A 13,620-nucleotide genomic window follows, 5' to 3' on the forward strand; every position below is an offset into this window, starting at 1 on the left:
ACAGTCTCAGAATAATGACTGGGTTTACTTGTGGGTCTAGAAACCATTTCATTCTTTTTAGACCAGCTCTGAAATTTGAGCTTTTTAAACTGTGGAGAGTAAATGAAGTGTTACTATTTTAAAACATGTTTGTAGAAGGTGAGTTTAAGTAGGTGCTTAAATACTGGAATGAAATGCAAGCCTTTGATAAGTAAAACATCCATTTCTTTTGAGCGTATTCCTACTACAAGAGAATTCTTACTCTGCAAAAACAATAAACAGTAAACAAACCGTCACCAAAAAACAGCTTTCCCTGCCTTTCTTCTTTTGCTAGGAGCTGGAAGCAGCTGTTGTTGATCCTGCCGTAGTTCTTATTGATAAAAATGAGAAATGAGAATAGTTTGGGGGAAGGATGGACACTCATGAATTTCGAACAGCTGCACAATTAAAAGGAAAGACTTGTCCGTTTTTCTTGGGAGTTCGCTTAGTTTGGTGTCTTTATTCATCATATAGTTCCTTCCCCTTTCAACAATAGAACTGAGCCCCACTCAGTGCCAGACACCCTGCTAGATGCTGGAGAAAAGAAGAATCACAATGACAATACTGTGCAATTTCACTAAGTGCTTAGTCTTTATCTCATTTATCTTTATTGCAGGTCTAGGTAGAAATACCCCATAATGGATATAGGAATCTGATACCTGGGATTATATGGTTTAAAATGAGTAGAATAGGTAGGTGAAAGCAGATTATATGTCTCTAGGTCCATGAGCACCATTCACGTTATATGCCACTTCCTCTGTCCTTGATGTGCTGATGGTCTCTTGGGGAACTGAACTTGCAAACAAACTCTCACAATGCTGAGTAATCAGCCTTCTAGAAGAGGGGTGCCCTAAGGCCTGTGGTGGCAGATCAGAGAAGCGCATTAGGGAACCTACTGAAGGGAAGAGGAGATTTCACAAGGGGAAATAATATTTCAGTAGTTCAGTGGGTTCCAGTAGTTTAAGGAATTGACTCTTACGGATGATTTAAAGTTTGCTGGTGGAGAGGGCGGGAAAGTGCCCACAGCCAGAAGGCCCATGGACAAAGGTGTGAGCTGTAAGAGGATTTGTAAGGGCATTTGGCATTTGAGGAACCTGAGCAGCGGTGTGTGGCTCAAAGAGGAGAGGTCTGTACAGCCAGAGTTCTGGCTACTTTCAGATACATTGTTTTATTATTTCTCATAACGACCCTGAAAAGATTGTTGCTGGTATAGGGGATGAATGAAGGGAAGTAATGCACTTATAAACCGTCAGCATAAGTTGAGGATAGATTGTAAAGACCCTTTTCTGCCACTCTGAGTTTTTTACCTTTATTACTCACTGGGAGGTGATCATGTGTACAAAGTTACTTGAAAATCTCATATGATGGGCATATTGAAGTCTATGCAAGCAAGTCATTTACTCTGTGGGAGATAGGAAACTGCAACTGAGAATCCCCTCATAAAGTAATAAGGAGTTCTAAAGTGTTTTTCATTTGAAAATATGTTGGTTTGAAATTTAAATGGAAGTGTGGTCCAGGGCATCTTGCATATCAAATTCTGTTACTCTACCGTGAGTGTAGACATGACTGAGGCCTCGGCTTGGATGCCTTCAGACTCCCCGTAATTAGTGCCATGTTTAATTCCTGTGGTGTATTCAGTGTGAAATTTTGAAGTAATGTAGAAATACAACTTTGTGTGATCAGTTCTAATTTGATAATGTGGTTGAATGAAAATTTTATTTGGCTCAAAATGCGTATAGAATATAGTAATGGAATGTAGAATAAACATTTAACTGTTCTTTCTAAGGTTAAAATAAGGGAAGAAATTTGGGCATTTCTTCTCAAAAGCAATTTGAAGATAATTATTTCTACTAGTGGCAGAGTTCCTAACCCTCTCCATCTTTTCTAAAGTTTTCAGTGGAATTGGATCCTTCCTTCTCTGGACCTTAGCTTTCTATTCTTGATAGAAGGCATTTCTTTCTAATTCAGTTTTGATTATGAAATTATTCTCAGGTTATAGGTGGGAGTATTTCTGCCAAAACGACTGAAGTATTTTTTTTTAATTTCCCTAGATTTTCTGCTTTTCTATAGAACAACAGAAAGCAAAGCAAGGCTGTACAAGAAAGATACAGGGTAATTTTATTTAGTTTCTGCCTTAGAATCTCAGCACAGCAGCTACACACTAGGTTAACAAGCTATGTGAATCACCCTTTTAGGTCAAACTAAATTCCAGCATTTCACTAAGTCAGAGAATGAGCTCATGCATTTTCATTTCACTTGATTTGTTTGTTAGTTGCTCTACTGGTTCATTATTTTCATTTATTAATTCAGTAAATAGTTACTGAATGTCCTCCCTTTGTTAGAAATTGTGCACAACAACAAAATGGTGTTTTGCTTTTTTCTTAATCAAGAGTTGGACAGTTTTTTCCTACTTTGGCTATTTCACAGTTACCTGTAAAACACTCTTTTCCATCTATTTGAACGAGGCACATGGCATAGAGTTACTTAAGGGAAATGTCTAACACATGTTATTGATTAAATTAGTAAGTTGAACCATATGGAATTGCCATATTCAACCCCTTTGACCAAGTAAAGCAATAAGTTCCCATAGATCAACATAATAAATGAATATTTTTTCTTTTTTTTTTTTTTTTAAAGATTTTATTTATTTATTCGACAGAAATAGAGACAGCCAGCGAGAGAGGGAACGCAAGCAGAGGGAGTGGGAGAGGAAGAAGCAGGCTCATAGCGGAGGAGCCTGATGTGGGGCTCGATCCCATAACGCCGGGATCACGCCCTGAGCCGAAGGCAGACGCTTAACCGCTGTGCCACCCAGGCGCCCCATAAATGAATATTTTCATTATAAAATTAAATATTTTAAATATTTAATCCTTTTTCTAATAAAATTTTCCAGAGTAGCTTTTACTCTCAGTGAAACTAGGTAACACACAGCAATTACATTATGTATTCACATGCCTTTGATGGTTATTAAAAACATATGTTCATTGTTCTTGGTCAATAACTTAAAAATTATGCCTTTCGATCAATAAAGCAAGAACTCATGGCAACATTTATGTCTGTGTTATGCACGAATATTGACAGTGCTTCTTCATTTCAGAATATTCTGAGCCCTTGAAATATTCAATACACTTTTGAAAATATAAGTATTTTTGCTTTTGTTGTTCACCCAGTACAAGTGATTTTTCAACGTGCAGAATGTACTGCTTGGCGTTTGTATAGTTCATGGAGTTTGTATATATCCAAAAATACAAAGAGGTGAATGTCTGTGATTAGGTTCTCAGAGGCAGGCTTCTTTCCACTTGGAAAAAACTGTGGCCCAAGAATGGACATTCACAGGGCAAACATACCTTCTGTGCGGGTCAAACAAAAATCCAGCCAATTGCAGAGTAAGAATCCTGGTGAAAATCAGTGTATGTGGAAACTGTAAATACATTCCTTATTTCAAAGAAATATAAGAATTTATAAACTGGACGTGTTTATAACTCATGAAGTTTAATAGATAAATCCAAGAGATCCAAATTTGCTTGTTACAATCAGACATCAGTACTCTTTCCCCATGTGCATTTCACCTTAATATTTAAATTGATGAGGTCATTTTTTAAAATTTAGTATTAATAGTGTGTTTCATTGCTAACACAAACTGAAAATTTGGACTTTGAGTTTCCTTTAGGAAATATCATGCAACAAACACAAACTGTGTTCCATCAGGAAAAAAAATGTCAATAACTAAAGCCTTATTTTCCCCCCTTGGGTTTTAAAAAACAATTTAATGCTTGTAAAATAAAGCCACAATACTAATTAAGAAAAACTTAATTTTTTTTTTTTTTACATTTTTTGGTGTTTAATGTTTTCTATAAAGCCTATTTGCTAAAGCGTTTGTGCTCATTAGTAGAGCTCAAATTCCTATTTTGCACATGGTTTGAGTTTGGTGAAAGGATGAAATAAGAGCAACCATAAACACTTAATGAATTGGTTTTATTTACCTGTGACATTTTCCAAAACTGTCTTTATGTCCTTCTGGGTTACAGACAGTGAGACACAGCTCCGAAGAGACATGGTTTTCTGCCAAAGTCTTGTGGCCACCGTGTGTGCCTTCTCCGAGCAGCTCATGGCAGCCTTAAACCAGATGTTTGACAACAGCAAAGACAATGAGATGGACACGGGGGAAGCCAGCAGAAGGTGGCTGGATCAGATCGCAAACGCAGGTGTTCTTTTTCACTTTCAGTCACTCCTGTCGCCAAACCTGGTAAGGAATCACAATGCCTCCCCCTGGAACATACATTGTACCATATTCCCAAATAAGAAGTGGCTATTCATATGGGTCAGCAGTCAGCTACTTGAAAAGATGTATTTTGCCATGAGTAAATACGGTTTTGGTAAGTAGATAGAAGGTATTCCTGCTTTCCTGATTTGTATTTATTCTCTGGCTGCTAAAAGCTGAGAAAGCCTCCATCTGTTACTAATTCCTGTCTCCCTAAGCACTGATTGAGAAAGATCATCAGAGGGAAGAGGGTCATTCTGCTGTGGCTCCTTATTTCCAGTCCAGAAGAAACAGCCTGCCATGCAACCCAAGCTCCCACTGAGGCTGACGTTCGGGAGCTTTCTTGATAGACAAGATCTGACAACTTGAATGCCATGTTCAACCATTTTATTTCCTTTCTTTGTATGTGGGTTGGTCCTGTTCAATCTAAGAATATTCCATTTACACATCCATTTCCCACAGTGCATATGAAGAAAGGATCTCAAAATATTTGATAAATAAAAGTGGTTTTTTAACATATCCTTTCTATAGTTGTGATAGTTGTCATGATGTTTAAAAGCAAATACTTTCACTCTTATATATAGATTTAAAGTGCTCATTAAATAGAATCATGATTTTAAGCATGAGATACTGTGTCACCCGTTAAGTTACCAAGTAACGGTTGAGTTTTTAAACAGATGTATGTGACTTTATGTATCAAAATGCTTTTCTGCAATGATAATGAGGATAGGGAGGTCATTGCAGTATTGCACAGTCATAAAAGGTTCTGAAATGATAAGGTAAGGAAGTCTACCTCAGTGTACTTCAGAGAAACAGCCTTTTTTTTTTTTTAAGATTTTATTTATTTATTTGGCAGAGACAGCACAAGTTAGGGGAGCAGCAGGCAGAGGGAGGATAAGCAGGCTCTCCGCTGAGCGGAGAGGCCGACGACGTGGGGCTCTCTCCCAGGACTCTGGGATCATGACCTGAGCCGATGGCAGATGCTTAACTGAGCCACCCAGGCGCCCCTGAAACAGATTCTTTTAAGAAGACTCTATGCACCCCATGTGGGTGATCAATTTCTTATTTGGTTGCTAATAAAACTAAGAAAGGTTTAACTAATGAAAATTTTGAAATAAGGCACTTTTGGAAATGTTTAAAAATTTTTAAAAATATTAATTAATCATTTCTTATCACATAGAAATTACATAAGATAGGAAGGCCACTTCCTAATACAGGGGAGCATGAAGTGTCTGTTGACTGAATGAATGAGGCTTCATTCCTATTAAAACTGCCATTGTTTAATCAAGTGCTGGTACTTTTTTTTTTTTAAGATTTATTTATTTATTTATTTGACAGAGATAGAGACAGCCAGTGAGAGAGGGAACACAAGCAGCGGGAGTGGGAGAGGAAGAAGCAGACTCATAGCGGAGGAGCCTGACGTGGGGCTCGATCCCATAACGCCGGGATCATGCCCTGAGCCGAAGGCAGACGCTTAACCGCTGTGCCACCCAGGCGCCCCATATATAAATGATAAGTGGTTTATATCCAGACTCTAGAAGGAATTCTTAAAACCTAAAACAATAAAAAAATTCAATTAAAAAGCACACAAAGGATTTGAATAGGTGTTTCCCCAAAGAACATATAAAATGGCGAAAAGGCACATGAAGAGATGACCACATCATTAGCCATTGGGGAAATGCAACTCCAAACTGCAGTGAGGTACCATGACACTTGTGAGGTGGCTGGCTGTAATCCAAAAGGCAATCACAAGTGTTGGTAAGGAGAAACCGTAACCCTCACACATTGCTGCTGGGAAAGTAAAATAGAACAGCCTTTTTCTTTTAATTTCATATGTGTATTTTTAAAATATGAGTATAGCTGACACACAACGTTACATTAGTTTCAGGTGTACAACATGGTAATTCAGCTTCTCTATATGTTATGTTATGCCCAGCACAAGTGTAGCTGCCATCTGTCACCATACAACACAATTACAATATCATTAACTATATTCCCTATGCTGTGCTTTTTATGTATTTATTTTTCCTTATGCTCTGCCTTTTATTCCCATGACTTATTCATTCCACACCTGGAAGCCTGCATCTCCCACTTCCCTTTATCCGTTTTGCCCATCCTTCCCTTTGGCAACCGACAGTTTGTTGTGGTATTTATAGGTCAGATTCTATCTTTTGTTTATTCATTTGTTTTGTTCTTTGGATTCCATATCTGAGTGAAATCATATGGTATTTGTCTTACTCTGTGTGACTTATTTCACCTAGCATTATACCCTCTAGGTCCATCCATGTTGTCACAAATGGCAAGATCTCATCTTTTTTATGGCTGAGTAGTATTCCAGTGCGCACATGCATGGGGTGTGTGTGTGTGTGTGTGTATATGTGTGTTGTACATCACATCTTCCTTATTCATTTTTCTATTGATGGACAACGAAGTCAGTCTAGCCATTTTGGAAAACAGTGTGGTCCTTCTTCAAAATGTTAAACATAGAATTTCCATATTACCCAGAAATTCTACTACTATGTAATATCCAAGAGAAATGAAAACTTATGCACAAAAACTTGTACACAAATATTCTTTGCAAGAGTATTCATAATAGCTTAAAAGTAGAAACAACCCAAATGTCCATGAGTTGCTAATTGGATAAATGAGTTGTGATATAGCCATACAATAAAATATTATTCAGCCATAAAAGGAGAATGGAATACTGACACATGCTACCACATGGACAGACCTTGCAAACTTTATGCTGAGCGAAGTAAGCCAGTTGCAAAAGACCGCATATTATCTGGGTCCTTTATTATGTTATATGTGAAATAGGCAAATTTCAGAGACTGTAAGTAGACTAATGGTTACCTGGGCCTAAGGACTGGGAAAAGCGATACGGGGAGTGAATGCTAATCATATTGAGTTTCTTTGTAGGGTGGTGCAAATATTCTAAAATTAGATTATGGTAATAATTGAACAACTCTGTGAGTACACTAAAAACCCCTAAACTATACACTTTAAATAGTTAATTTTATAGTATGTAAATTATATCTTAAGAAACTGTTTTTTTCTTAGTCTTTTGGAACCCTTAACTTCATTTAAAGAATTGATTAAAAAAAAATCCAAAATTTGCTTTAAAAAAAAAATCAAAGAAATCTGTATTTTTTTCTGCCTCTGGTAACAAGCACATAAAAGCCTCTTAGGAATGTGGAAGGTTCTCTGAGAGCTGCAGGCACCGGCAGTGTGTGTGTCCCTGAGCTCTGAGCACAATCCGTAGTCACTTGGGTATCACTTGAGCCACGTCTGCTGAAGCATCACGGCTTGCACTAGAGCAATCAGAGGCCCACCTGTCTGGGACATTTCTTCCTTGTATGTATTATTAATTGGGAAAATGCTGATTCTTCAGCCCTGTCCTTCCAATTCTAGGTTCATGGCATGCTCTTGCTACTTCAAAGCACTTTAAAAAATAAGTTGGCTAAACATTTATCCAGCACTTACTGTGTACCATACACTGCATTAAATACTAAACCAAGGTCCAAAGGTGATGATTCTCTTAACTTTTTGGTTTCCATGCTTTTGATCTTTGGGATCTGGGGTTGCCTTAGTGATTCTTTTTCACACAGTGGACATTCTTTACCATCTCCTTCACCCTCTATTCATGCTGCCCGAAAAGTATGGCTATAAGCTTACCGCAACTTTCAAAAATGTATATAAAGTGGGGCTCCTGGGGGCTCAGTCAGTTAAGCATCCAACTCTTGCTCTCAGCTGAGGTCTGAATGTCAGGGTCACGAGTCCAAGCCCTGTGTTGGACTCCACGCTGGGGCTGGAGCCTACTTAAAAGAATGTGCATAAAGCTTGTTAAAATTATTATTTAAAAAGGATCATTGATATTCTTAAGGAAACAAATGTTACATTTAAAAGATAAGCTGTGTATGATAAGACTAATTATTCTTTCATCATGGACAAAACTGCTAATAGGAAGGCCACAATGTAGTACTAGAAAGATAATATTGCCGAGACATGCACTGAGCTTGTTACCACGTCTGGGCCTTACTTGCCTCAGCTGTAAAATAATATGCCGTTAGAATGAAAGGAGTGACTAAAACAAATCAGATTGCATAGTCACAGGATTTTAGATTAAGGCCCTATAAAGGCAAGTAAGATAAAAACGATTCTTGTCCCCAAGATCTTTGGAAGAAAAATCATTGCCTATGTGCAAATTGCTTTTATTGTAAAACAGGATACCAACTACGTGCTGTAGCTTTTCAATAAAACGATATTCTTGCCTTTTAGCTGTTATATTTTTAAGAATTATAGAAGTTTAGAGGCAGGTAGATGCTTACTGTATACACATTTATTTGCAAATGTTAAAAATCAATATGGTTTGAATCTAGCTACAAAATAGACTGGAAAGTTGTGTAGAACCGGTTAGATAATCTAGAAAAGGAAAAATCTAAAACTATAAAAGAGACTTGTAACTTTGAGGGATTTGTTAATTTCATTTTATGCAGTAAATTCTTAAATAAGTGTTGATAATTTGGTTTGCATGTAAATAAAACACAAGTGAAGCTATTTAAGGTCTGGCGATGTGATGTTATGTGTTCTGCCCTATACAATCCTATCATATCATGTATTGTTTCCTTCCCTTTTAGACAGATGAACAAGCCATGCTGGAAGATACACTGGTTGCACTATTTGATTTGGAAAAAGTTTCTTTTTACTTCAAGCCATCAGAAGAGGAACCACTGGTTGCAAGTAAGTAGTTAAATGGTTCGTAGGTGTTTCATAGAATTTTTTTTGCATCAAACAACAACACATGGCATAACTTTGATATTAATATATTTGATATACAGTTCAATACAAAATATACAGTTCAATACAAAAGATACAATTCAATAAAATATTATATTTAGGGTAAAATAATAATAACCAACTGTCGAAGTGATAGAAAATATGCATAATTTAAATCTATAGATAATTCTAAACTTTTGTTTTTATCTATTAGTTTGGCCTCCAAAACTTTTCTTTTTCTTTTTTTTTTAAAGATTTTATTTATTTATTTGACAGAGAGAGAGACAGTGAGAGAGGGAACACAATCGGGGAGTGGGAGAGGGAGAAGCAGACTTCCCGCCAAGTGGGGAGCCGGATGTGGGTCTTGATCCCAGAATGCCGGGATCACGACCCAAGCCAAAGGTAGATGCTTAGACTGAGCCACCCAGGCGCCCCTGGCCTCCAAAACTTTTCTTGAGTGTGTGCATCAAAATTTTGTGCTAGTCAAGATTTTTTTTTCTGTTACTGTGATAAAATATACATACCATAAAGTTTACCATTCAGCCAATATTCAGTGTACAATTCAGTGGTATTAAGTACCTTCACAATGTTGAACAACCATTTCCACCACTCATTTCCAGAACTTTTTCATTCTTTGGAACAGAAACTCCATACTCAATACACAATAACTCCCCATTCTTCCTCCTGCAGTCCATGGTAACTTCCATTCTACCTTCTGTCTCTATGTAGGTGCCTAGAGTACTCTACATAAGTGGGATCATAGAATATTTGTCCTTTCTGCTGCTTTTCTCATGTCAATTTTTTTTTAGTAAAAGGACTGCCCTAATATTTCTGGCTACAGTGGATAAACTCTATGGCCACCAAGACTTTTATGCAAATATATAATCATTATATAGCAAAACTGACTGAATTGAGTTTTCCTTCCTTATTTCAGTTGATCCTGTAGAGAATGTTTTATCAGGCAATGAATACAAGTATTTAGGGCCAAGAAGAAAGAAAAGAAACCTAAGTTATGCTCACATTGTATAAAATTTAGATCTAAACCAATCAAGAAAGATGTAATTATTTGATTTGGCAGTAATGGATAAAAGTTATAATTCAGAAGGTATAAACATATATTCTACATTTTTCCTAGCTTAACAATGGAAATTGACAATCATTACATATGAGTGTCAAATTTTAACGTGTATAAATATAATTATATTAACTATCTTGATTCATTTATTCATCCTATACTGTTTCCAAGATGGCAAAACCTTTCCTGTCTTGTTTGCTGTCATATCTCCAGCACCAAGAGAGTGCCTGGAATGAAAAAGGCAATATTTTTTAAAGGAAATGAATGAACAAATAGCAATTAAGTGTATACAGTCGGTAAGCAAAATGGTTTTATGATTATAAAAATAGAAGGAAAAACAAACTTGGTGTGAAGAATAAAGAAAGAATTTCAACAGAACATAGTTGTAACTAATGTTGCAAATAAGTTACTTTATGAATGGAATTGAAGGATTGAAAAGTATCCCTTCAATTTTGCAGTTTGCCATCCTTAAGCCTAACAAATGGAATATTTTAGAAGCATGCATTCAGAGAAATAACAATATCTAGACTTTAATCTCTATATCTTTGCTGCAAGTTATCATCATTTATCTACCATTTCAACATTATCATGAATAGATTTAAAATGTATCTATCACCCCCAAAAATCTTTAGCAGTTTGTTATTTTTCTGTTTCTTGTTTTTTTCATAAGGGTGAGGGTCCTATGTATTACATAAGGTAGAAGATGTGAGCGTCTTCAGGCTGGGAAAGGTTCTTACTTATTTTCATATTTCTAATGTGTAGAATGATAAATAGGGACAACCCAGTAAATATTCATTTAAATCATCAAATAATCATTTAATCTGATTTGAGAATGATAAGCATTCATTCATCAAAAATTTCTTAAATGCCTACTTATGGCCAAGCGCTAATCTAGGTGTTGGATATAGCAGAATACTAAGCAAACATATCCCTCTTGGAGCTGATATTTAAGTTGGGAGAGATAAAGAATAAGCAGCATAAATAGCTTAATTTGGTCATAAACTTAGAAAACAATGATATGAATGTACAAGAGGAAATAGAAGAGAACAAAGGATAGCAATGCAAGGGCCGGTGAGAGGTTGCAAATATTTAACAGCCTAGGAAAGCCTTACCAAAAAGGAGAGCAAAGACCCGAAAGGGTGGAGGGGTATTTGGAAGAGGGTGTTCCAGCCTCTGAGGTGGGAACAGGTGTGGCATGCCCTCAGGATAGCATGGAGGCTTAGCAGCATGGGTGAGGTGAAAGAGCAGGGGATAAGAACAGAGAGGAGACCAGACCATTGAAAGAACTTCGTCTTTCTAATTAAGCCATGGAGCAGAGGAATGCCGTGATCTGGTTTACACACTGAAGGCTGCCTCTGACTGCTGTGTTGAATAGAGCATCACTGGGGTCAAGGACAGAAGCAGGTGACCAGTTAGGAAGCTAATTCAGTGACACAGGTTGAAAGATGATGATGACTTGACCTTGAGGGTAGCTGTGGGGATGGTAAAAGTTGATTCTGTATTATTAAATTATGAAGGTAGAGAGAAGAGAATTTTATTAAAGTTTCATCTTCAGTGACAAATGAGAGGGAATGAGAACATGAATTACAATGTTAAGGATTTAGGTTATATACATGGGAGAATTTGGTAAAGGGGATTAATAGATCAGGAGAATATTATTTGAACAAGTTGTATGGTCTTCTGTGGGCATGTATAAAATAGCACATATTTTCATTTAATAATGTAGGCATAATTTTGCCGAAGGCAGAGAAACTCTATTTTCACAATATAACCTGTTTTTCCTTTTAAATTTTGCTTCAGGAGCCATAAGCTCACTGGAGTACTGTTTTCTATTGTTCAAATATGACATTCCTGGTGAATGGTCTCTTGAACAAGCAGGCAAGGGACCCGTATTATAAGCTTGATAAAATGTTTACTTATTGCATAGCTACCATGAGAGATTTAACTTTGGCACATTGAAAAATACAATAAATATTAAAGATTAAATAATTAAGACCGTGCAAGTAACATTAGTATGTAAATGCACATATATCTGCGACACACATAAAAATTCATATATATATTTTTAAGTATTTCCCTGAAGGATAACCTCAACTTCTGTGAAAACAGATCCCTAGTGAAAGGTCACTTCCAATGCTACACTATTAGATATTCCAAGCAAGTTACTAATAACGATGACAGGAGTATAGTTACCCTTTCAAGTTGATTCAGGAAAGAAGAGAATTTTTAAATACCCAAGTGTCATCACATCTTATTTAAGTGGTGTAAGGAAACTAGAGCTTTATTATTAATTGCATGTGATTTGATCTTTCTGTAAGCTTAGAAGCAGAGGAGTCAGACAGACAAATTAATTTGCATCACTGTAGTAAAGACTCCTTTGGCTGCGTGTCTTTGAGGGAAGGACTGAGTACAGAGTGGGGGGAAGCATGAAGATATAAAGAGAACTGGTATTGAAGATAAGAAACTTGAGTTCCAGCCCTGTGCCGCTCTCATCCACAAACATGGGAGTACTAGCTTTCCCTGACGCATGGGGCTTAAATAAGATAATGTATTTGAAAGTCTCTAGCATTATGTGAGGCTTATGGTAGTATTCAGTAAATACTTGACTCCATCCTCCTCATTTTATTACTCTGTATTATTTTTAAAAAGCTGTATTTAGCATTTCTCATCGTCATATTTTTGCATTAAAGAATAATGAGCTTCTGAAGAAATACGGCATGCCAATCAAGTAGACGTCAAATGTCTGGGTTGAACACATTCTATTTTCCTTAAAGAAATAATTATTAAGTATATACACCATACCAAATGCTGAACTAAGTTCTGGAGATATATAGTAGTGACTAAATAAAGACCCTGTTGTTGCCACTTAAAACTAGTGAGAGATACAAAGTGGGCAATGTAACCTATTACAGTATAGGGAAAGTACAAGATCCTTCCCCTGCCATATTATGTAATTAGTGAAAGGGGAATAAGTGAGCTAAATGATTAGGTTGTATAAAACTAAATACATTTTATGGAAAATCTTCATGTTTTTGGAGAATAATATAATGATAACAGATCTTCCCCCCCCTTTTATGGTGATACAGGTAATTTTACTATAATGATTAGGGGAATGAATTTTTTGCGCATTTTGGGCCAGGCATCGCACTTGGAACTGCAGATGCCATGGCGAATAGGACAGACATTTCCCTGTTTTCATGAAGCTCACAACCTACTTGGGAGAAAACAAAAAAGGAATCAATGACAAAGATGATTAGGGCCGTGATAAATTCTATGCAGGAAATAAGCAATACATAATGAATGAGGGTAAGGTGGCCTTTTAAGGATTCAGCAGGGAAGGGCTCTCAGCCGAAGTAGCTTTTAAGCTGAAATTCAAAGGGCCAGCAAGACCCAACCCTGCAGAGGGGCAAGCAAGAGCAATTTAGGCAAAGGGAACTAACAATTTCTTAGGGACTTATTTTCAAACTCATTCTGTGATGGAGAGCCATGC

General features: G+C 36.8%; 1 protein-coding gene across 1 annotated transcript in view; it reads left to right on the plus strand.

Moving 5' to 3' along the window:
• PREX2 (phosphatidylinositol-3,4,5-trisphosphate dependent Rac exchange factor 2) overlaps window positions 1-13,620 on the plus strand; it is a 272,900-nt gene that overhangs the window by 183,411 nt on the left and 75,869 nt on the right. Inside the window, exons 32-33 of the mRNA XM_040625832.1 lie at window positions 4,047-4,264; window positions 8,917-9,019. Of these exons, the coding sequence (XP_040481766.1) occupies window positions 4,047-4,264; window positions 8,917-9,019 (321 nt within the window). The remainder of the gene's footprint in view (window positions 1-4,046; window positions 4,265-8,916; window positions 9,020-13,620) is intronic.

Source organism: Ursus maritimus, unplaced genomic scaffold, assembly GCF_017311325.1.
Source record: "Ursus maritimus isolate PB19 unplaced genomic scaffold, ASM1731132v1 scaffold_9, whole genome shotgun sequence".
NCBI lineage: Eukaryota > Metazoa > Chordata > Mammalia > Carnivora > Ursidae > Ursus > Ursus maritimus.